This window comes from Cryptomeria japonica, chromosome 1, assembly GCF_030272615.1.
Source record: "Cryptomeria japonica chromosome 1, Sugi_1.0, whole genome shotgun sequence".
NCBI lineage: Eukaryota > Viridiplantae > Streptophyta > Pinopsida > Cupressales > Cupressaceae > Cryptomeria > Cryptomeria japonica.
The window spans coordinates 250625192-250651343 of record NC_081405.1 but is presented as its reverse complement, the minus strand read 5'-3'; the positions used below and the strand labels follow the sequence as shown (position 1 = coordinate 250651343).

Below are 26152 nucleotides of genomic sequence, written 5' to 3'. Positions count from 1 at the left end.
ATGCATGGGTCATCAAGCTAATTGTGATGATGATCTTGAAACAATGAGAGAGATGGAGGAGCAAGACTATATAGCTAAAGATAAAGAATTTTTCCAAAAGCAACATTCCTTTCATACCAACTTCCAATATCATATTATTTTACTACTTTGTATATTGATTTTTGTACTCGGTATAAATTTTTGACAACTTGACAACTTCTCTTGCACTTTTTGCAATTTTGACTACTTTTCAACAATATTGTCAACATTTCTTGCAACAATTTTCTTGCTTTAACAACTCTTCATCTTGTGAATTTCCTCAACTCAAATCACATTTCCTGAAATTTTTTTTAAAAATCACTCTCCCAAGGATCCTAGACTTAGTCTTCCAATCAGTGATTACCCTTAGCAAGGACAGACTCTTACACTTACTCCATGGATTAACCTATGCATTCATTCGGATTTACTAGACTTTACCTTCCCTATCAAAGCTAGGCAACAAAATTGAATGCAAGGCTAAGCAAAACACTAACCTAAGCAAAAATAGCTAAACTAAAAGCAAAAAGTGGGGTCTCCATTTGCAATGGGGCAATGTGTGAAAACATCACAACACTAAGGAATTGGTCTTTTAATAGTTAATCTTCCATATTAGAATACCTAGTCTATTTTCTATAATTCAGTTTAGCTAGTGTCACATCAGTTTGCATATGTCAGCATTGAGTGCTTTGCCATATATTTGTAGTCCCACAAAGTTTCTTGATGGTGGGATAGGGAGATGGGTTTCCGGGATGGGGGAACCAAGGGCCTAAGTTTCAAGACAATGGGGGGAAGTGATGATGGTTGGGGTAGAGACAATGGGTGGCACAAACATATATAGTAATTGAAAAAATAGCTATAAAAAGATGCATAAGGAATAAATATAAGAGCTTAGAATTACAAATTCAGAAATGAAAATTTGGCATACTAAGTAAACTAAAACTACTAAACAATATACACACTGCAATGATTGCATTGAACATTTGAAGTGAACAATAACAATGAAAATGCCGAATTCAGAATTTATATTATATTCAAAATTTCAAAAATGATGATTATATTTCACAGAGTTTGTTGATGAGGGGATAGCGGGATGGGTTTTCAAGATAGGGGAACCAAGGGCCTAAGTTTTAGGACAATGGGGGGGAAGGGTTGGGGGCTCCAATGGCGACAAGGAGTGGCACAAATATATATAGTACTTAAAACATTAGCTATAAAAAGATATATAAAGAATAAGTATAAGAACTTTGAATTACAAATTTACAAATGAAAATTTGGCATACTAAGTAAACTAAAACTACTAAACAATAAACACATTACAATTATTGCATTGAACATTTGAAGTGAACAATAACAATGAAAATGTCGAATTCAGAATTTATATTATATTCAAAAATTTCATAAATGATGATTACCAAAATGACAAAGCGGCCTAATGTGATGTCTCTAATCATCCCCAAACTTCTGATCACTAGAATTGTTGGACTCCACATGCTCAAGCTCCTCCAATCCATTACCAGCCAGCCCTATCTTTGTAGCATCTTCATCAACCTGTGTTGGCCCCTCTGACTCGACATTCCATTGAGATGTTGGACTCTCCTTGTACACAAGTGTGTTATGGTCAATGAGAGACAAGGCACTATGTACAACCACAAATTTCTTCACCCTTCTAGAGGTAAACCTATTACTCTCAATGGAAACTACAAGTAAACCAATTCCTCTCAATAGTAGAACTAGAAACCTAGTATAGCTAGAGAGGTAGTCAAAGAACTTGTGTGCCATGGTCTCCTTATCTATCTTAGCCTACTTAGAATATCCCTTAAGAGTGTAAAATTTTGTCCACTCAATACGAATTATAGTACTCGGAAAAATTAGTTATTAAAAGATGCATAAAGAATAAGTATAAGAACTTAGAATTACAAATTTTACAAATGAAACTTTGGCATACTAAGTAAACTAAAACTAATAAACAATAAACACATTGCAATGATTGCATTCAACATTTGAAGTGAAAAATAACAATGAAAATGTCGAATTCAAAATTCATATTATATTCAAAATTTCATAACTGATGATTACAATGTTCAAAATGACAAAATAGTAGAAAGTGATGCCTCTAACCATCCCTAAACTCCTCATCACTAGAACTATTGGACTCATGCTCCAGCACCTCCAAACCATTACCAACCAGCCCTAGCATGTTCCTCTTAATGGAGTGGATGAAGCTATAAGTAAAACAATACCTCTCCATAGAAGAACTAGAAACTTAGGGTAGCAAATGAATGGCTAGGGAGGTAGTCCAAGAAGTAGACTAGTCCATCGTCTACCACAAAATTGAGTCCTCATGTGCCAATCTCCTTGTGTATCTTGACCTACCTAGAATATCCCTTAACAGAAACAAATTTTGTCCACTCAATACAAATGATGCTAGCAACTATTGAATCAAACATCATTTGAATAGCCTTTATGAACCCTCCCTTCACCTTAACTTCTTGTATAGGTGTAATTTTTCCAAGTCTTTGCACATACCACTATGGGTTCAATGCATAGGAAGCCATTTGTAAGGAAGCATTGAGCTTCTCCCATCTGTGAGAATGATTGGCTAAACATGTTCATTGTAGAATTGCAATGGGTCTTTTTGTCACACAACAATTGAAAAAAATTGCAAATGAGTTTGGAGAATCACTAGTCACCCTGCATTTCCCCTTAGATTTTGTTGTCCCTAAACTAGAAAAAAATAGAATACGTGCCTATGGCCTTTCTAAAGAGCTAGTAGAACTCTAGATACCCCTCCCTTTAGTGGCAAAGAAGCAGATGTAGGTGCAATTACTTCACTACAACCCCATTATTTACTTATTTTAGCTCTATATTTCAAGTTTTGTGCCAACTTCTACATTGTTGCCTCGTATATGAAAGAGGTTAGCATTAACTCTAGCAACACTACCTTGAAATTCAATTTTACAAATGTGGCCCTTCCACAACCTAGTACCCCCAGCTATCCCAAGCTTCCCTTGTAATTTAGTTACAAATTGTTTTAAAGGAACCTATTGATGTGTGTTTTATGCACATGCGAACGCAGAATAAAATACCCAGAAGTATCTTATCCTCTCTTGATCAAAGTTACTCAAATGCAAAAGATTTGCACAAGGATCACTTGAGATAACTCCAAGGTTCTTCTATGTTGGGTCACCACGTGTGGATAAGCACAGTTGGTCGTTGTGATTGTTGTTTCATCAAGGGGCCTTACCTTGAATATGAATACTTGAGTTGCTGGAACTTTGATTCTATCTACTTGCTTGGAGAGTAAAAAAGGGCAAATGAGAAAGGTTTAGGAAGACTACGCTACTCCTAGGAATGCAAGAAACAATGGACAACCTTCGGTGAAATTCCACTAAGCCTTGCTTTGACATGCAAAGCAACAACTACACAAAGCTTAGTGCGATCTTCTAGGGAAGGTAAAAAATGATGTTCGAATCACTATCAATAACAAGGATACCATCAAGGTGATGCATATCAAGGTACAAATAGCAATTGAAGTTAAGCTCATTCAAGGATTCTAGTTGACCACACAAGGCGAATTTGCAATCAAACAGTATGGATTAAGAATTTCACCATGAATCATACACAATTCCCTTCATTCATCTAATCGTTCATCATCTAACATGAAGATCCAACAAGAAACCATGCACTTGTAAAGAAACAACACATTCCACCATAACTTCAATGAAAAGGAAGTTTATTTACAATTTTGGCAACAATTTTTGCCTTCTACTATTCTACTCTAGCTGATGTCTGCTACTAAACTGTTCTTGAGCTACCAACTATCAACCTTTACAAATGAAGAACCTAAGCTTTATATAGAGAGCTCATTATAATTCAAAGGCTCAGATCGATTTGAGATCAATGGCCGAGATTTTACAATAAAACCCTAATTAGGGTTTGTTACAACAAACTCTTCTTAGCCAATGAAATAATTGCAACAATGTGACACATGTCCTCTTCGGAATATTCGACCAATAGATAGTGGGGGTAGGTACATTGGAGTTTGTGTCCCAATGGATGAGCTTGGTTCAATGAATCTGGACGTGCTGATGTGGAACTCCTTGATTTGGCAGAGTAGTGACTGGGATGATGACTAGGACACCATCTCATCTTGCTTGTACTTGGTATCATCATGAGGGAATGTTGAGCGATATCTCTTGATACTCAACATAAATCACTTGCTCAAAACTTGGTGTGATGATAATCAAGTTTGACCTTCTACCCTTGCTTGTCTATCTTGTCTTGAGGTGATTGTATGACTTCTCCTTTATACTTTGGGGTTTTGCCCTTTTCATGTTATCCTCATGCGGTGAGAGTACTTGAGATCCTTCCTGTGTAATCACCTTCCTCGATACCCTTGTGCTTGCTGATGAAGTTTTTCCCTTTGAAGTTGCACGATGATGTAGGTCTTGTAATCTCCTTTCTCCTATTGCTTCAAGGTGCTGCTTCGCTATTTGCATCATCATCCCTGCAAAACAAACAAATATGAAATCAAATACACATGATATATAATCCTACACGCCTTCTTGATTTGATATAACACTGATTTTTTTTGTGTTGCAGGTCTGATAGGTGCATTTTAGGGGAGGCTGCTCCTTTTAATGAATGAATTTGTTATCTTTATGATGAAGTTCGCTCAATATGCTTCCTTTGCTGAATAAGTTCGCCCTTCTTATGGTTGAAATTCGCTGATTAGAATGCCTGCTCTGCCTTTAATAGAGAAGAAATTCGCTTTGATCTCCAAAAATTCAAGAGCAAAGGAAATGATCTCCAAAAATTCTAGAGCAAAGGAAGATCTCTCTCCAAAAATTCAAGAGAAAACGAAGATCTCTCTCCAAAAACTCAAGAGCAAAGGAAGTGTCTTCTCCAAAAATTCAAGAGCAAAGGAAGTGATCTCCAAAAATTCAAGGGCAAAGGAAATCTCCAAAAATTCAAGAGCAAAGGAAGTCTCCAAAAATTCAAGGGCAAAGGAAATGCATCCAAGAAGGATATTGCTCAAATTCATGGGCAATGGAAGTCATTCAATTAAGGTTGCTTTGATCTTCCCTTCGTTCCCTTATCAAAAATATGATGCATTTTCCTCTTTCACAATCAATCTTGATGTTAAAGGTATTGAACTCACTCCTTGCTGCCAAATATGTAAAAGAAATCCACATCGCTCCAAATTGGGATCAAAGGAAGTGAATGTTGTCATTTTATGACGCCCTTGGTCCATCAGTGAGAATCGATCAGAGATATGTTCCATGGACCAGCGCTGCCCCAGTTGATCAAGAAGAGAAGAATCATGAAGTGTGAAGTGTTGCCCTGACCGGAGGAAGTTCCTTCCCTTTGCTGCCTCTCCTTTCTTTTCCTGAACTCCGGAACCCCGAGGTTCCGAAATTCTTTGCCTTAGCCACTTTCTTTTGCTCTAAGACTCCGGGACCCTGAGGTTACGAGGTTCCCTTCCTTCCTTAGCTTTTCTCCAGTTTCCCCGGAATTCCGGAACCCCGAGGTTCCGAAGTTCTTCTCCCTTCCCTTTCGTTTCTCCGGAACCCTGAGGTTCCGAAGTTCCTCCTTTTCTTTTGCCCTCTCCCAAAACTCCGAAACCCCGAGGTTCTGAAGTTCCTCCTTTTCTTTTCCCCTTTCCCGGAACTCCGAAACCCCGAGGTTCCAAAGTTCCTTTCCTTTTCACTCCCCCGGAACTCCAAAACCTCGAGGTTCCTTTCTCCTCCCCTTCTCTCTATCCCAGAACTCCGAAACCTCGAGGTTCCGAAGTTCCTTGCTGCCCTTCTTTCTCCTATCCCAGAACCCCAGAACCCCGAGGTTCCAAGGTTCTTCCCCTGTCTTCCTCACTTCGGAACTCCGAGCTTCCGAAATCCCCGGACTTCCTTCCGACTGACAACACTTCCAGATGGCGTGATCGACACTCAAGGCTTTTAATGCTCAGACAGTTTTAGTGACTTGTGCACTTTCTTTTGTGGAGCCACAAGGGTGCATTAAATGTTTTTGGCAGAGTTTCCATCAAGGAAGGTACGGGGTTGTGTTGTGACGTATTCACACATCGCCCCATTGCAAATGGGGACCCCTACTTTTTGCTTTCTAGGGTTTATTTTCTTTGCTTGGTTGTCTAGTCTTGGCTATTAGCCTTTGCATTGGAGAGTTGTCAGAGAGATCATTAGGATAGCAAGCTCTGCTTGAATTCAAATTGGTCAGTAGATGGTCCAGGTCAAGTTTTCTTTGAAAGCCTTCCCTAGGTCAGGCTTTGCTCTTGTTGCTAGGTTATGTCTTGTTTGAGCTTAAGGAAGTCAATGAAGCTTTGTGAGTGAATATCATCTTTGAGGGTTTGAGATTGGTCCAATTAATGAATGAAGTTCTAGGCATTGATTGATGTGAAAATGACCTATTTATCCTTGAAAAATGCCTAACAACCAAGTCTACACTTGAAAATTTGGAGAAAGGTCAAGAATTTGAGCATTTAAGACAAATTTCGCTCCTGACCCTTCCAAAGGGTCCAGAGCGAAATCTTCCTTAACTCCCTTCTAACTCCTATTTTAGGCAAAACTTTCCCTTTAAGGCATGGATTTGGGGGAAATAAGCTTGAGTTCACCTTTGGAGACGCCTTGGATAAGCTTGGATATGGAAATTTGATGAAAAGGTCAAGATTTGAACCTAAAAGACAAATTTCGCTCCTGACCCTTCCAAAGGGTCCAAAGCGAAATTCCTGGATAGGTCCTGTGCTTTCAGAGATACCTAGGCGAAATGGTTAAAATGCACTTTTTATTCAACATCTTGGCTAGGAACTCCTTTAAGAAGGTTTGGTAGTATGTACTGAGTGATATTTAAGGCTAAAACACCAATTTCGCTCCTGACCTTTCCAAAGGGTCCAGAGCGAATTTCCTTGGATCTCCCTAATTTGCATCAAGCTTAGGTTCCATGGCATTAATTGAGGTTGATTCAACTTAGAAGTGCCCTTAGGCATGCAATTGAGTGGGTCATAATTGCTAAATGTGAAGAATTTGGGCATAATTACAAATTTCGCTCCTGACCCTTCCACAGGGTCCAGAGCGAAATTTATCCAAGCTCCTAACCCTTCCAAAGGGTCCAAAGCGAAATTTACCAAAAGACCTATTTCTTCACTAAGGACATCAAATAATGGACATATATAGAAAGGAAAGGAGTCAAGAAGACAAGTCTAAAGCAAAGATGAGTAAAAAAAGATGAGAATTGGGCCAAAAGAGCAAATTTCACTCCTGACCCTCCCAAAGGGTCCAAAGCAAATTTCTTCATAAAGCTTTCTACCTTGCTCTATGAACTAATCCTTTTCCCATGCATTTTTGAAAGCAAAGCACCTTGTTTTGATAGGGAAAAGTTGAAAATGAAGTCAATGATGGAGAATTGAGCCTAAAAATGTAATTTTCGCTCTTGACCCTTCCAAAGGGTCTAGAGCGAAATCCTTAACTAGACTCTCTATTTTGCCTAATGCACTAAAAGGACCTTGTTTTGAGCTAAATAGATGGCGAATTAATTTGATTATGGTAGGAGGAGATTTGATAAGTCAAGTTTGAGGTGAGTTGAGAGGAAAAGAAGTGTGGAATGAGCCTAAGGAAGAATTTCGCTCCTGACCCTTCCAAAGGGTCCATAGCGAAATTCCTTAAAGACACTATTTTCCTCCTTGTCCAAATCGAGAACCTTATCCCTATGGCGTAGTAGAGGGATGATTGATGCATATTTGCCTTACAAGGTGGATTGCAGCAAAGGAAATGATAGAATTAAAGCTAAATGGCAAATTTCGCTCCTGACCCTTCCAAAGGGTCCAAAGCGAAAATTTTTCAAGCTCCTGACCCTTCCAAAGGGTCCAGAGCAAAATTTCCTAAAACCTCTATTTGCTCATTGATGAGACCAAGATCTTGATTTATAAGGCATGGTTTGGAAAGAATTGATATGTACTTGCCCTTGAAAGGTGATTTAAGGCAATGAAGTGATGGAATTGAAGCTAAATCACCAATTTCGCTCCTGACCCTTCCGAAGGGTCCAGAGCGAAATTCCTTATAGGTCCTGTCCTTTGCCAAGGTCCAAAGCGAAATTTCCTAAAACACTATTTTGCCCCTTGTTTGAAGCCTAGATTTTGTCCCTATGGCGTAAGATTGATGTATTCTTGCCTTAAGAAGAGATTTGAAACAAAGAAATGATGAAAATTGAGCTAAAATGCAAATTTCGGTCCTGACCCTTCCAAAGGGTGGATCCAGAGCGAAATTCCTAGGAGATCTAAAGTTTTGACTAAGTCCTTGAGCAAAACCCATTCCTAAACAATTTTGGAGGTGAATGATTTGATCTTGGTAAGGTAAGGTTGAAAATGAGGTCTAATTGAGCAACTTTGTCCAATTTCGCTCCTGACCCTTCCAAAGGGTCCAGAGCGAATTTCACTATAGGGCATGTCCCTAGAGGGGATGTTGAGCGAATTTCATCTTAATGCTTTCTTGTTGATGATTTAAGGTAAGAAATATGTTAGAATGAATATGTCATATGTTCTTAATCATCTTTTGTTTGTTTTGAAGATCAACAAGACCGAGCTAGAAGGATCAGGTCAAGACAAGGAAGACCTATTCAAGTTCCATCATCATCAAGGACACCTCAAAAGCATGGAGGAGGACTCAAGGCGCTTCTAAAATGTTGGAAGACTTCAAGTGTTCAAACAGTAAAGCTAACCATCCTCAAAGACCTCATTCTACTACATGGAAAAATCACAGGATGTCAAGTAGAAAGATTTTATAAACATTTCAAGGCAATATGAGCTACCAGAGGAGGATTGACTTGACCAGGAAGGAGACTTCATCAAACACATGGGAGTCAAGGAGGTACATCATTCATCACATCAAAGACAGAGGAGGATCAACCAAGGCACAAACACCAGACAAGGTGGCATCCCAGTCATTATTCCTCCAGTCAGATAGCTCCACCTCAGCATGTCCAAATTCAATGTACCTGACTCACCAATGATGGCACAAATTTCGAGGCACCTACCCCGATTTCCTATTGGCTCACAAATATTGAATGTAATTATTTCATTGGATAAGGGAGTTTGTTGTAACAAACCCTAATTAGGATTTTCATCTTGTAATCCTAGCCGTTGATTGTAAATTAATCAGAGCCATTGAATTGTAAAGAGCTCCCTATATAAGGCTCTGGCTCTTCATTTGTAAGGGTTGATAGTTAAGAGTTAGTTAATAGAGGTTAGAATAGCTAATACTTAGTAAAATAGAATAGCAATTAGAATAGATTAGGAAGAGAAGGCAAGGAATTGTTGCCTTGATTGTAAATGAACTCCATTTTCATTGAAGATATGGTGAAATATGTCGTTTCTTTGCAATATGCATGGTCTCTTGTTAAATCTTCATTTTAGATGATGGTTAATTAGATTGAATGAAGGAAGTTATTGAATGCACTCACATGGAATCCACCTAGTCCAAACCACTAGCCTCTTGTTGACTGTAAGTGCGCCCTGCATGGTCAACTGGCATAGAATGAGCTTAATCTCGAGTCGTTACACGTCTATTGTTCATGCATTATCTTGAATGGTGATCAGTATTTGATGGTGTACGATTTGAATATATTCGAAGCATCCCTTAAAAGATCGCACTAAGTTGGTGTCGGATTGTTCAACCTGATGATGAGACCCAGCCCAGTAGGACTCCACCTAGTCGTTCATCCATCTTCTTGCATTCTAGGTCTTAGATTAGATTCTCCAAACACTGTATCTTTTGCTATTTCTTTATTATCCCGGTGAGTAGATAAGACTTGAGTTCCAACAAATCAGACGCTCAGGCATTCGAACATAAGTCCCCTTGTGATTCCAACATAATCACATCAGACCAAATTGAGCTTATCCACACGTAGAGACCCTACATATAAGAACCTTAGAGTTGCGTCGATTGATCCTTAGGCGAAATCTTCAGCATTCGAGGAAATTTTGTTCAAGAGAGGATAAGATACCTTGTTATTTTATTCTGTGTTCGAGGAAACTTTGTTCAAGAGAGGTTGTTGGGTGACTTATGTCATGTCTGACTTTGGAAGGTTAATCAATCCACCTTCTCAGAATTGCCTTTGGTGGTATGGCTAGGTTGCTTGCATGTACAAGTCAAGTGCATGCACTTCCCTGCACTTCCAGACTGGCATGCAGGGGTCATGATCACCCTTGCAACCCATTTTCCTATATAAAGGTTGTTAAGCCTCATTGTAAAGGGTTCTCTCCCTGCTGGCTTGAGCTATCCCATACTCTCCCACTTCTCTTGTATTTATCTTGCATTTATGCAACTGTAAGTTTGGCCATTGGCCTTATAATTAATTGAAAATCACCATTCTTGCCTCCTTTCAACCTATGCATGTTGTGTATGTTTTCTTACCTTCATCATAGGTGTATGTCATGTGGCTTTTCTCTCCATATATGTTGTGTTAACTTGTTTTTCTGAGTGTGCCTTGTGGGAATCCTTCTCCCCTCTTGATACTTAGCAAATTCTAACCTCCATACATGCATTTGGGTCACTCATGCAACTGAAGTTTGTGCATCTCTTGGGTATTTCAGTTGATTCCTTGTGCCATTTCGAGTGGGGAGGGGGAAAATATCTTCTTGGTGCATCACCTCCTTTTATTTCAAGCATTCTCTCTTCCATTTACCTCTGCACTTTGTTAGGATAGGCTTAGGAGTTATTTTTGAAGTGTTGAGCTAGTTCAACACCTGCACCTGGACTGAGAAGGAAGTCGGCCTTCTCTGGAGATTCAACCCCCTTGCGCAAGGTCCCACACTTCGGGGTTGTTTCCATGTTTCACAAGGTTGCTGAGTTGATAGCTCAGCAAGGGTGCAAGCTTTTGTGATAACAGTGACCTTGAGGAAGGTCGCTCAAAATCGGGGGCGAAGGAAATTTTCATATACTTAGTCAAAATTTGCCCCTTCAACATACTTCCCAATTAAGTGTAATTGGGTCACTTGGAGGATCAAGAAAACACCTGCATAGTCGACTAGACTTGGCCTTAAGGGGCTCCTCAATCAAAATCTTGACTTGACTCCTCATCTCTCCTTACTATTCACACCTCACAAAAGGGCTATCCTCCTGATTCCTAGCCTCATGACCAACTATACCTCTCCAATGCAAAGGTTAATAGCACAAGGACTCAAACTACTAACAACTAAGCTAAGACAACTAACATAGAAAGCGAAAAAGTGAGGCAATGTGTGAATACGTCACAACCACTGTTCCACGAGGATGCGTCCCCCCCCCCTTTTTGGCCGCGTCTCCGAGATGGGGACGTCTCCAGGACGGGGGGATGGGGATGCGACGTCCCCCGCCGTCCCGCCACCGCCACCGAAGACAGGGAGACGTCTCCGCGTCTCCCAGAGAGACATGGAGACGCCTCCACGTCTCCTTGGGAGACATTTGGGCCCGAAGATGTTTGGGCGTCTCCCCGTCCTTCGAGAGACGTGCAAACGTCTCTCAAGGGATGGGGAGACGCCCAAACATCCCTGTCGCCCCCACGTATATGCAATGTTTAAAATTAAAATTTTTTTAAAAAGCGACTTTTAAAGTTTTTTGAGGGTTAAGGGGTAACTCTAATTGGACGTGGGCCAATAGAAAAATAAAAATAACACCCGACGCCTTTAGACCCCTTGACCCCAACGCGATGCCCCTTGACCCCAACTTGGGGGAGCTGCCCCCAAACCCCCGTTGAAAAATATAGGGGGAAACCGCACCGATAGAAGTAGGGAAAATCTAACCTCCGAGTCTGATTAGGCTCCATATAACAACACAACTTAGAAATCTTGGTATTTAGATTTAGTATTTCAAATTTCCTATAGTCTCATTTGAAATGTAATTCTTATACTGTAATACTATCATACATCTTTTCAAAACTAGTTTTTCAAGTACTATATGTATTATGTATAACTATATCAGAACCACCACCCCGCCATCCCCCCCCCCCCCCGTGCCGCCGTCCCCAAACTTAGGCCCTTGGTCCCCCCATCCCCAATGCCCGTGGAACACTGGTCACAACAGAATGTAAGATTGAAAATACCTTTGAGACTCGACCACATCCTCACTCATGTTGTGAGAACTCCTACTTGTATAAACATTGCATGAAATGAAATAAACTTTGAAGTATATAATTTAAAAATTAAAATTCAAACCAAGCATAATGCATAGGTAAAACACAGGGATTTTTATTTTTTTCTTGCTTCAGGTCACATTAAACACAAAAGCAGAAATATATAAAAATAAGAATCCTATTCTTAACCTTTGTCGAACAAGGATGTCACTTTTGTTTTTCTTAATTCAAGTTGCATGAAGTGCAAATGCAAAGGATAAACAAAAGAAGTCCTAATTTGACCAAAATTTGAACACCAAAATAATAAAATATTGCCGTTATAAAATATTAAAATTAATAATTTGATCATTATTCCTCTGTGATACTAAAATAATGGATTTAAATTAAAATTTACAACAATGTAAATAGTAGACCCCGAAATTCATTACTAAATTTGTCAACTAAAATTAGTAATTACTAACTAGTTATTAAATTGAACAATGAAACTTTTATTTAAAAAAAAAAAAGAAAAACAATCATGAAGGAAGCCTACCTTGAAGCTTGGATAATGCTTTGAATCGCTTGATTCAATAGTTGATTGATGTCACTCTTCCTCTCATTATTCCTCAATCCTAATGCCTTCACTTGTAATCTTTCTCACTCTTAGAGCTTGTTTCAACTTTAACTCTGTTGTTGAAACTTTAGAGAGTTCAAATGAGACTTAGATGCCTATTTGTAAGTTTTTTTGTGAGTGTTGAGTGTTTGGGTGGGGCCCATAGCCATTAGGATTAAGAACTATGGCACACATTTCAGAAAAACATTTTTATTTTTTTTTAAATGACCTTTTGCATCTATCCACCACAAGGGATACTTGGAAGTCTCCAAGGCATTTGAGAGACTCTTGGGAGTCTCTTGGACATCAAGGGGACATCCTAGAGTTCCCCAAAAGGCCCCCCCAACAAGGGCACATTCCAAAAACATCCCCTCCTAAGGAGGACAACTAAAAAGTATCCCTAAGTCTTGAATGGAGGTGGTGGCGTAGTGAGGAGACATGCCCTCCAAGTACCCAATCCCAAGGACGTCCTTGTACTAGAAACATGGGGATTTTGGGGGGTGACATATTCTCATGGAACACTGCATATATTTTAAGAGCCTGAACTTGTCTTTTATCTCTAGCGGGTTATGCATTTTGTAATTTCAAGGATTATGCATGAAGTATGATTTAGTGAATGAACTCAAACCTAGGGGTATAATCCATATTTGCATCTACATTTGCATGCATAGCCTAATCATAATATGCTTTGTTAAAAGATATTTAGGTCTGCAAGACCAGTAAGCTAGTGTAAGCGGTATTTAGTAACAAATTTTTGGGATATGGTTATACAAAAGGTGCGGCTCAGCTATGTGATCTAATAAGTTTTTCATTTTTCTTGAATTGTCTTGTAAAAAATTTTTGGCAACACCCTCCTTGGTCCTAGAAAGCCAAAAGAGTAAAAGAGTTGGCCACTCTTGTCAATTGGCTACAATTGCTACAATCTATCCATGATTCTTGCCTTGTTGATTTAAATTGACATAAGTCTCCAGGTTTAGGTCTTTCTCAAGGATTGTGTGGAACAATTTGGATCACCAAATATAGTGCCTCTTTATGCTTAATATGTAGACTAGAATTTATTAAGTTTTGAATTTTCTTGCAATGTTAAGAGCAACGGTTGCACATGCAATGCAAATTGTTTTTATTATGCACTGTCATGAAAATATAACTAATTATTATCTTTTTAGTGCCATAAAGTTAATGTAGATACTAATATACCTTATAACCCCAAAAGTAGCAATGCAGAGATTGAAACATGTGCAGTGTGGCTAGGTTACAGTGTATTAGCTTTATGAACTATGTTTCTTGAGAGCACAATATATTTACTCACCATTCCAATTCAAATTACTTAATAAAGCCTTGTAAACTAAAACAGAAAAAATGCTGTATCTAGAAAATAATGAGCTTAAGTGAATGAGAATTAGATCATTGATTCCAAACCAAAATGAAAACGGTGCCCAATTCGAGTTGCCTTGGCTTCTTGCACACATTCGAGTTGCCTTGGCTTCTTGCACACAATACTTTGAAACTACTTGAGTATACACACTCTCCTTGTCAACAAGATCAAAATTGAAGACTTTACCCTACCCACTGGAATTATCAAGTATCACACCTTTACCTTGTTGGTAGCTGCATTTGATAGTCCACCTCTCATGAAAAAGGTCAGCACAAAAATTGTAATACAATGAATCAGTTTGTATACCCTAAGTATAAGACCAATGTCCGAAGCAGCAGCAACATGCTTATGGAGCTACCAACATCTAATGATGGCACCTAACACCTTGACATTGCAAGATTAAGGGGTTCTCAACTCCACCAAGACTACCATCACCAAAATAGTCAAGTCATTGATACTATTAGCAACTGGAACAGTGACCTTCATGTTGAGCCCTAACCCTACTAAAATGAAGAAGATAAAAGGTTGGGCTAGAGAGGATGGAAATTTTACACACAATGTGCTTGAACCCATTTCATATGTTGCTTAAGAGTTTAAAACTGCTGAGAATTTTCTCATTTCAATGGTAAAAGATGGCAAAGATAAAGATAAATGGTTGAAATTAAATGATGATTTCTTGTTAAAACTCACAAGCATTTTACAAATTACTTGAGTTTAAATGATAGAACTACTATGGAATGTAGAAAATGTGTTTTGGTGAGGTCAAAGCATATGAAACCAAAACCCATAAATTCCTAAATGAGGATTTTGAAAAGTAGAAATCTCACCTCTGAGTTCTATCAATTCCTCGTCAATCATGAGTAACACAGTTCTTTCACCAGCTTTGAAGGTCTTAACCTTTCCTGCTTTGTTACCTTTCTTTCCATATTTTCACAAAGGCCCCCATTCTTTGAAATTCCTTTCTTACTTTTTTCTTCACAACCACCTTATGTTATGCATGTCTTCCATTCTTCCAGCATCCCTACTCTATATCTCCTATCTGTGGTTCACCAACTATCCCCTACTTCCATCTTTGATATTCCTTTTTCTGAATCTGCCAATTTCTCCTTTTTCCTTCTGCAAATCCTCCATCTTTTTTTCTTTTGATAAATCTTCCATCAAAAGCTTTATAATCATATTAAATGTTGTAGTAGGTTTAAGAAAACATGATCAACTCCATTCAATCATTAAAATGTTGTTTTTCAACATGTTTGTAATATCCCTTGCTGATTATGACTTTAAAACGTTGAAGATAGGCTCAAGGAATATTGTCAAATAGTTGTCCTACAACCTTAAACCTGCCGTTACCAAAAACTGATTGCTTTCTTTATGTTTATGACCCAAGGTATAATATCAAACATTTCACATACAAACATTAGGCTTGCTGTTCTGAGTTTCAGACTGATAACCTTGTGTGTTATTGCCACGGAAAAGGCTTTGCATAACTTTGTGTGTTATTGACACCAATACACAAGAAATGCATTTGCAAATGATTTCTATGATATCTAAATTATAAATTCAAAGTATTAATGACTCTTGCTCTTCTCAAATGCATATAGATGAATTTCAATGACAAATGTGCTCCTACAGCCAAGAGGCATTTTCACAAACACTTGGCATGCAACTAATTAATTGAAGTAACAACATATGAGCTGAATGCTACCTTATTCCTCCTCATTATTGAAAAGCAAATGACTGATTACAAAGTACTTAAGCAATGGCCAAGACTCTTGGCTTACAATGAATACTATTTTAGAAAATTCTGAGTACTAATGGCAGCCCAAAAATTCATGCATACATGACTAAAATTTGAGTGCAAACAATGCAAAGTGAACCTGGATGAAGAAGCAAGCAATATCAATACACTTTATGCTCTCCTCTTGCCAAATCGACCTCTTTCCCAAAATTGCCCCTGTTATAAATGGCAGCCCCTTTGTCTCCCTTTAAGCATTAAACTCCATTGCTATAACCCAAGGCAGAGGGCGCTCCAACTAGCAAGTGGAATCGATGTAGTATGAACCTTCCATGAGTGAAATCCTGGTTTCTAAGGGCTGTCCAATATGACTGTAACTTTACATTAGACTTCAGAAAATAATAAAATCAGTCCTCCAACGCCTCCAATATGCCTCAAATGCAACTAATCAATGCAATCTAATTCTACCAATGATCTCCAATCTGCTATGCAAGATGACCTCAGAAATTTTGGCCTATGGCCACCAATGAAGCTCAATTAGAAAGACTGAAATGTCTTCCTCTCAGCTGCAACCCTTCAGAGGAACCTTTCACCACCTCGGTTATGCGAATCATGGGAGGTATTGTTCCCAATGACCAATAATGGTAGAAACCCAAGCTGGCTCCTTCACCACGAAGAACTCCAAATCAAATATCAAATCCTCAATGAGTAGAAGCTTAACTTGACCTTCTTTTATACTTTTTCTCCAACCTTTCAAGAAGCTTCTAGAAATAATATTATTTCACTTTAAGTGACTTTTTTTGATATAATATTAATTTAAGTCACTTTATTAGATTAATTAAATATAAAGTTACCTTTTAATTTTTATTTATTTGATAACTTTATAAATAACTAACTTAATACTTTTAATTAAAATAATCAATTAAGCTATCCGTAAGAAATATCATTAATTGGGACAACTTAATTAATTAAATTAATTAAATTATTCCGCCTCCAAAAAATGGGGACATTACAATGTTAATGTCATTTCATATATGTTGCTTATCCCACATATATGAAAATGAATGAGGTAGGGAGCTCTATAACAAATGCTTCATACGCACAACACTTAAGGTTTTGCAAACAGGGTAGCAAGCTAAGCAAGATTGCTCATGGACAAAACTTTGAGGTTAAGCACGCATGGGTCATAGCAATAATGAGACAAATGACTTCTTGGAATGTTCTCTTGTTTCAGCCTTATGAGCATCACCTATATGCGATGAGTGCTAAGTGGAACAATCATGACCATGAGAAATAGATTCTTGTGAACCATTACGCATGAAATATCGATTAATGGAGATTGACTTGAAACTACACAATTGAATCCTGATATATCATCACATGATGTTAGTCATATATTAATATGTATTTTAATACTTCAATTATGTAATGTTTATTATGCTAAGTTACTAGTCCTGGTACTAGTTCGGGTTCAGTTCACGAGTTTGGTCCAAAAAAGTTTTGGGGTCGGGTTGATTTTGGGGTCGTCCTAAAAAAACATATACATATGAAATATAGTATAACTATATATTAATATTATTATTAATAAATTAATTATCAACATGAATATGTGTGTGTGGCTGGATACGACAATTCTATATGTGTGTCAATATATTAAGATGATTTTTAATATTAAAATTTATATAAATTTCCATATTTTTAAAATGGTTAAACTTACATTTAAATTAAGAATTGAAATAAAATAAAATAATTTCAATTTGAGCATCAATAATAAATAATACTTAAATGTTTAAATGTAAATGTTCATCCGCATGAAAGGAAAGTTCATTGGGATACGTATGTTCATCCACATGAAAAGTAAGTTCATAGGGATACGTATGTTCATCCACATGAAAGGAAAGTGTTGGAATTGATTAGGGACCAACACAGGAAACAAGGATGGAGTGCTTCCAAAGATATGCCCCGCAGAACTTACAAAAAAATAAGCTAAATATACTTAGGCACTCCCCGCTATCTTTCTTGAGCAAAAATGGCATAGGAAACAAGAGAAGCAAGACAGTATCGAGTTCAAAGGTGCATGGTTCATCCGGCGAGGGACTACTATTGGCAGGTATAGGTCCACCAATTGATCAAACAGAGAGATAAAGATCTTTCCAAAAAACCATCAAATTTGGTGGAACAGAAAATGAAGAGATGAAATATGCCCCAAATTCACCCAAGTCCATCTAGACCAAACCCAAAGATTGTGGTCGAAACCCCATTTGGACCCACAGTGGGTTTGAACCGGCTCGGGACCCAGCTGCTCAAACCTACGGACCAGGAACATAGTTATTATGTTTTCTCATATTTATATTTAGTTTCTTAACTATGTGATTGAATTCCTATGAAATTTTATGAACTTTTTTTTTTTTTTTGATCAGTAATGTTCACTTTTTAAGGTGCTGAACACTATTGTTGTTCAAATCCGCGAGCACAACAGCCCAGTGAAAGTACCATGCTTGCGAGCCAAGCAACCCAGCGGAGATTTGAACCTTGATGGCGGTTTCACCAAGCAAGTGTTTTAACCGCTGTACTTCATGGGTCACCCCTTTATTAACTTATTTTATTATTAGATACAATGTCATTTCATTGAATGCTTTTGAACTAGTAAATTTCCCTAAACTTTATTGTGCTCCAATTAGGACTTGAATTCCAACAATGACTTATAATTGAACAAATGAATTGAGTATCGTAAGGAGCATTAACCCCATGTACATCTTATATGTCACATCATATAGAAGAAACCCAACATCTAATACTCGATATTCCGATACAATAGTCATTATGGAACTTTATGCAATGTCCTCCCTCTTGTATGATGCATTTGGAGAGCCATTCTAATGTACCTTCATAGGCACTAATGGCACTTACCCTCTTGTTTGTCCTCACCATGTGAGGAAATTTAAGGTCTGATTTTATTTCAATGAATGTGGCTAACTGTTTTTGCTATGTTATTTATTATAGCAATCAATTACATTTTTGGGAAACATATTTATGTGAGCTGTGTGCCAAAATGCTGACCAATTTATTCATTACATTAATATGTAGAACATTTCCAATAGGTGAATTATGTTTTTACAATTTAGAAATAGGATACTCTTACCTACAGTCAAATAGAGCACATAATGTATCCATGCTGACCAAGAACAAATGCTATAATCTTTTAATTGGTAAATGACAGCTTTTGATAGATTCCGCAACCATTGAGACACAATTTGCAATCTAATATCAGGTGTGCTAAAGCAAGTACTACCCAAGGAGAATTGAACTCGAATCACTTTGTTTACAACTACTCAAGTACTGTTACATCACAATCCCTTGAGAAACAAAAACTCCAATAACTACTTACAAGACCTAGAGCCAGGTCTTGCAAAGGGAAATCAAGCTAAATATCCCAAATCCTTTTTTACAATGTCCTTGTTCAATATCAAACATCAGAGATAAAAAGACTATACCAAGTGTTGACAGAAAAACAAAGCTTTTGCATATTCCATAAAGAAAACATGAATATGATCATCCAATGGCACTTTGTCTCTGGTTTATCTTCACCCTTCACAATGTAAAGTTTGCATTCCAACCAATTTTTTTCTCGACAAGGACTTCAGATTTTGTAATGGTTTTTATTTCAGACAATTTCCTATTTAAATATGTTGTGTTTTCATAAGTTAAATTGTTCCATCATGCCAGCCAGCTTCTTTGTTGCAACATTCTGTAATGCTTTTCTAATTGATGAAATATATCTTTACAATGTTAAAAGAGACATTGTAGCCTCAAGCCAATGAAGAACATATGTATCCATGATGACCCATAACAAAAGCTCCAAAGCACTTTAAAGTTAGAAGAACCAACCCTGAGGAAAGAGCAATCTAACTCAAAATCCTAGATGCTTTGTTTACAATATTATTAGTCATAATAGCAATCACAAGATAAAAGGATTGGCTTAAAATCTTACCAGACAAGAAAAAGCATAATAAGAATCCAAAGCAAGACCAAAAATGGCAAACAGAATGACAATGACAAATACAAAGAGAAGATAACAGCAAAGAATTCAAACCATGTAAGTTTTTCATTCCAAAAACAAAATTGAAATCAAAATCATCTCACTGTAGAAAATTTATATTCAATAAGAACATTCTCAATGCAACCAAATCGAGGAGAATATCCTATTTCTTGTTCAACATGCAGCCAATGTTTGAAAGTATATTATAATAAAAATCAATCAGATAAATCAAGATAGAAGGGAGGAAAGAACCACATTTATGACAAACATGAGTGATGCAACTAACCATAGTTTTCATCTTTCCTGTACTGCATCTTATGAGGTCCTATATCCCTATCATGCATTGAGGCATACAAATTTTGATAAGCTCTGAATAACCTGGAACCAATAACCAAAAGTCATATCAAATAAAGTGGCCTTTACACCAAAATAATAAAGAGTAGCTCTATGACACTAATCTCGTTCATATATGTGATGTTATATTCAGTATTTATGCTTTAAGAATTAAGAACTACCTCTTCTGTGCATTACGGTTATTTAAGGGTGGTGGATATTCTGAAGCTACATACTGATCCAGATAATTACTACGGTACATAAAATGCCATAACCCAGCTGGACCTCCAATTCCAATGTTTCTTCTCTCAATTCCTGTAGAAGATCCAACCATATCCTGTTCAGCACGGGAGGACGTTGATCTCATAGGCACTGTGTTCTCACCGGGTAGGTCTTCCACATGCAGACCACCATCTAGCACAGACCTTTGAATCTCACTTAGAACTTGTGATTTGACCAGAACATTCTCAATGCGTATCCTGGGACATTTATCATCCAAATGATTGAAATGTGATAATGCTTTAATTCTCATAAATGAATAGTCTACTACAATCTAAATACCATAAGACAGTTCAAATAACTTCTAAGTTAATCTGAACACGGGCATTGAAAACAGTGATGGAGGATTGCAAACATTTTAAAATATTCTAGATTTCTTTAATGGTACAAGGTCAACTTTCCATTTCATTCTTTAATTGGGTAGAAAGCATATGCATACCGGCACTCTTTGAGATGGAAAAAAGCATCAGAACTAGTGGTAAGCAACACCAGGTATGTATCTACCTGTCATCAGAAAAACAATAAACAAAGACAAATGCATGACTGTGTGTCATGAACAAAGCACAGCACAAACATTCAAAATAGTTTTTGAAAACTAGATCATAAATATATTGATTATTTAAGAGATCTAGCACATAAACGATCATAATATATTCCAGCTTAAGTATGTTCAAGATTGACTCACTTCAAGGTATTGCACATAAGCATAAAGGAATGCCATTGCATTGTATTTTGGCAGGCAAATTGGAGAGAATGATTCAGTTGTTCTGCAGGCACAGAAAGTGCATTAAAATCCACATGTGATAGTAAAAATTGAGCTTGAAAAGAGCAACTTTACGTCATTTTTATCTGCACAGACTCAAGGATATGTGACATGAATCATTTTAATAATTCCAATTAATAATCTTCAGAGTTTAATGACATCTATTTTATATAGAGATTCTCACTTATTATTGTCTAGAGCCAAATTTCAGTAATTATTACTGTGGCGTAGCTATAATCAATAAAGAGACCTAGCAAGTTTGCAAATATGCTAAATTAAGAACAAAATGACAATTTCATGAATCCTGTTTCCTGAGAAAATTCTCTTTGAGATCAGAAAATTAGCAATCATAGAATAGTAAAGGTTGTGCAACAAACATTGTTTTCCCTGTATACCTAAAAGATTCTGAAGAGGACACAAAATTTGAAAGTAATAGCATGTCATCTGGATGAAGGACTGCCTTTTGTGCTCCAACAAGGCTAATAACCTGCAACAAAGATGTCCATAGTCAAGCACCATTTTCTTAGAATCAAACTAAATGAAACTGATTACTTCCAGTCCATCATGGTTAAAATGAAGCAAGTAAACAGAGTTGTTCTATCTATTAACAGGTTAATTCCATAATGATAGTTATATCCACAAATCAAATCTAGGACTGTATCAATACAAATTCACCAAGAACATGCAATAAGGTTGCTATATAATAGGTGCGAAGAGTTCTAGAGACGTCAAGATATGATCATAACAGCACCTATGCATTTGGTTGAATTTATGCACCACATCTCAGTACATATCACACGTTAACCTTAAGCCTATCATTATGGTGACCTATAATGAATAACAATTTTCAAATTAGAATGTATCCTCTAGTCAATCAGTCGTACAGATTTATTTTAATTTTTATGGTTCATTTACTAGTGCTACCAGTTGTGATTGGTTACTTTCCAAGATATAATGAATCTCTAGCCTTTTTCCAAACCAGGTGATTGAATTTCATATGCTGATAACTATCTTTGATAAACAAATTCTACAATGCTTGAGATTTATAAAATTACGATAAGGTGCCCCCCACTTCATCACTAAGCTTTCCAACTTGTGTTACCCAAAGCAGTGGTTTCTAGATTTCCAAAGTTTTCGGAACTGTAGCCACAGCATACACACACTGCTACACAGAAATAATCTAAGTTTAAAAAATTGTGGACATGCCAAGATATGAATTGTATTTGTTGTTTACCAATATACTGGTTATCTAAATTATAGATAAATGACTTAATGATTGCAAATACATCCAAGTACAGTAAGAATGAAAGAAAGAGATTAATTTAACATTGCCAGATAGCCATAATAAGTTCATGGTAGTTGGAAAGACCAACTGGCTATAAAAGAGATTTACTAGTGTAAAAATCCCTGGGTTATACATCACTAGCAAGTACAATCCAGATATCAAAATGATTACTTAATACACCGCAACTGCCAATATATCCAGTCAATATTATATTGCCTTACATCATCATGTCTCATATATTCAGTCATCTTGCAAATCTGGATATCATAACTCTAGGTTGCTACTGCAATGACAAGGCAAGATTACTAAGGCTGCTATTTTTTTACTTTTCTAATTTGATCTGCAAGTGCTACTGATGAAAGAATTTAATTTTTCGTGACAAAACTCACCAAACTCACCTACCCCATATTTCTTCAGTCTTATTGCTTATACTTTAGTCTGAGATTTAGTTTAGTTGTTAGCTTCTATGCCCAAGTATTAGATATAATGCACAGAGGTGTAGGGTGATAGTTATAACACCAGAGAGCTCAGAGATGAAATCACACTGAAATTGGATGACATAAAATGATAACTGTTCCTTAGTTCAATCTTGAACTCATAGTCAGGATTATATCACTAAATTCATTTCTTGTTGTATTAGATCTCTACCATTGTCTGTTAATGAACTCCCTCCTCTCATGCCGACAAGGATTGCTACGCTTAGTCCTCTCACTTCAAGTAATTGTTCTAACAAAGCCCTGAGATTCGCCAGTGGGAATTTATTAGGTTGGATGTTTCTCCCTCTAATATGATGCAGGCCAGGAGTTTGGCTAATTAACCTTCTGTTACTTCAGCTAATCTCATTCGTATCATACCATGACAAGATTGTGTATCCGTGCATGAATGGATCATCCATGCAATCAAATCTTGTAGCCTTACTTTTTCATTAGGGCATCCATTCCTCCATAAATCATATTTGTAATTATTATTTAGGCAGGAAATGCAATAGGCACTCTTTATACTAATAATTTTGTTAGTTGTATCTTTAAGTCAAATTGACCAATTTGGATCATTAAGGAGAACTAATATATATCTTTGTTTCTTTGAATTTAATTTGATATGATTGAGATAGCTGACCCACTCATTTAAGAAGCATTCTGAATAGCTAGTTATCCATGTCCACACCAAAGTAGAAAATAGAACATTGACATTTTTAATTTAGCTAAAATTCTGGTTTTCTAATTGAACCTTCAAGGGTAGTACTGTATAAGTATCAATAAGAATGACTTGTGGTATATATGTGGAGAGAAGAGTGGGGGGGTGCTGCAGGGGCCCGAGAGAGTGGGCTGAAGTAGACATAAAACATGTAATTCAGCAAAAATGAAGAAACTTTGATCTTGATATTACAGCCTTCAAAAATGTTTGGCAAGGAAATGGCCCTTATAGGATTTGTAGCTCTCCACGTTAACAAATTGACAGTACTATCTGCAACAATTTAAGAGGAGAAATCATGTTTAAATCGCAGATAATTGGCATTTGGTCAGGTGGCCAATTTTTTTAAACAAACAAATTTCAAAATTTTCCTTATTTTTTCTGATTTTTCTGGGTTCTATTCTGAATTCTGAAGTGAAATATTATCTTATATTTCTCTAACCATAACCTGAATTTTTCCAAATTATGTGAAAAAATATTTATCATTTGGTTTGCCAATTTGTTCCCAAGAAATATTTTTGCTAATTACTATGTTTTAAGAAAACCAACTTCATAAACTCTCTCTCCTAATCTGCATTCAAAACTTCCTCCACCCCAACTAAGTTATAACAGATACAGAAAAAAGAAGATTTACCTTATGACCACACATGAGAACGGCAAATAAGACACCAGAATCTGCAACATCTTGGAGAATAGCGCCTGCAGCTTGTCTGGTCGAGTAAGGTAGAGGAAGGCACATATACGCATGCAAGTATGTTGCAGGATTACTACAAAAGCCAAAGAATAATTAAAATCAGATAAACAAGTACCTGAAACATTGTCTAGAACCACTGCACTCTAGAAATAAAATGATGTGTGGTTTTCTATACATTTCTAAATCCACTATATTAATTAACTTAAATGACAAAACTTTCCCTTCTATTTACTCAATTCATACCTTGCACTATCAAATTTTCAGATAAGCATGTATGCATTGCAGTGATGCACAAAACAATTATAAAAAATTTATGCAGATGCTTATCATGAGAAAATCATGTATTCAATGTTTCTTGTTTACAATTTAAGAAGCCAAGCCCTAGCATTACTTGTGTAAGTTGTTTCTTACTCTAATAAGGAGGACATAAAAACATATCCATAAAAACTGCCATGTTGAAAGCACAATACCAACTGAATGCATGTACAAGAGATGCGAAGACAGCATCTGTGCCTCCAAGTAAGGGTGTCAGGTCAAACTTGGAGTTTTTTTCAAAGCATTTGTCTATTGACTTTGTCAAAATTAGCAACATCTGCATGGTGTTAACATTTTAATATGGATCAGATAGGAAATATAAACAAATTTCATCAACAAGAAATTTACAAGGCATTGTGTCCCATTAAAATACATCAAGAAACTACCCTTTACAATTAAAATCTCTAGTTTTTAAAGCCAAATCATAAAGAAAGAAGAAAAAACAAAAAACAATACCTGGCCATAAAGAAGTTCTAACTGCCCCTTCAAAGCTCGAAACGGTTCTTCTGTACAGCTTATACAGACCAAATAAATTGGACCCTTAACAAGAAAAATAATCTGAATGACAGTAGAGGATACATTAATCCCCCTGCATGGCAAGTACCCGAAAGAAACCAACAAGATATTCACATCAAACTTAGAGACACTAACTCGATTATTTCATAGAAACAAACACAATTGCTCCACATTGTCAGAACCATGCAGGACCCTCTAAAACCCTTATCATATCCATCTGTCCAAACTCAGGAGTAATGAACTTGCTGCTGAAATGAAGAGGATGACATAAATCTTCATTAATATTATATGTGCTAAGTGAAAATTTTATAAGAAATAGTAATGTATGGAAAGTTACAACTGATGTTAAAAGTGTGATCTTTAAAACCAGATCCCCAACAAAACTCCATAAATCAATAATTACCTAACAAAGCAGAAAGGAGATGTCATCCACGTATTGACTGATGACAAAAGCAACCAATACCTATAACAATTAGGTTGTGAACTTGTGATTTATGCTATCTTTTGTTCTTGTTGGAGTTTGTGACCTATTTATATATGATGAGTCACACTAATTAGTTTCATTTACCCAGTCTACAACAAGACAGGCCTCAGGAGCAGTAACTCTGATCCTTGGAAACTATAGTTATACCATTGTCTAGAGCTTTTCTTAAAAAAAAATAAAATTTTACATGATTAAGAATTTAAATTGAAGTCATCCTAATTCTCCAAGTGCTAACAATGAAATATTAACACATTTTATAGGGCCAATAATAATTTAACTTTTTTAAGATAAGAGCTCAGTGACACAGAGTATGAATCATTACCAAGTGTACAAAAATAAGAATATTGAACACGAGGACAGCTTAACAGATTCTATTTTAAATCAAATGTTGGAATGAATCCTTATAAATTTTGGCATAGAAT

At 36.7% G+C, this 26152-nt stretch overlaps 1 protein-coding gene across 2 annotated transcripts in view; it reads right to left on the bottom strand.

The window, feature by feature from the left end:
• LOC131053683 (vacuolar fusion protein MON1 homolog) overlaps window positions 1-26152 on the bottom strand; it is a 104593-nt gene that overhangs the window by 43550 nt on the left and 34891 nt on the right. For both annotated transcript variants that reach the window (XM_057988286.2, XM_057988287.2), the window contains 8 exons: window positions 25187-25288; window positions 24886-25007; window positions 24356-24488; window positions 21641-21732; window positions 21168-21249; window positions 20922-20986; window positions 20386-20682; window positions 20157-20248 (listed from right to left, as the gene is read on the bottom strand). In XM_057988286.2, coding sequence (XP_057844269.2) covers window positions 20157-20248; window positions 20386-20682; window positions 20922-20986; window positions 21168-21249; window positions 21641-21732; window positions 24356-24488; window positions 24886-25007; window positions 25187-25288 — 985 coding nt within the window. The remainder of the gene's footprint in view (window positions 1-20156; window positions 20249-20385; window positions 20683-20921; window positions 20987-21167; window positions 21250-21640; window positions 21733-24355; window positions 24489-24885; window positions 25008-25186; window positions 25289-26152) is intronic.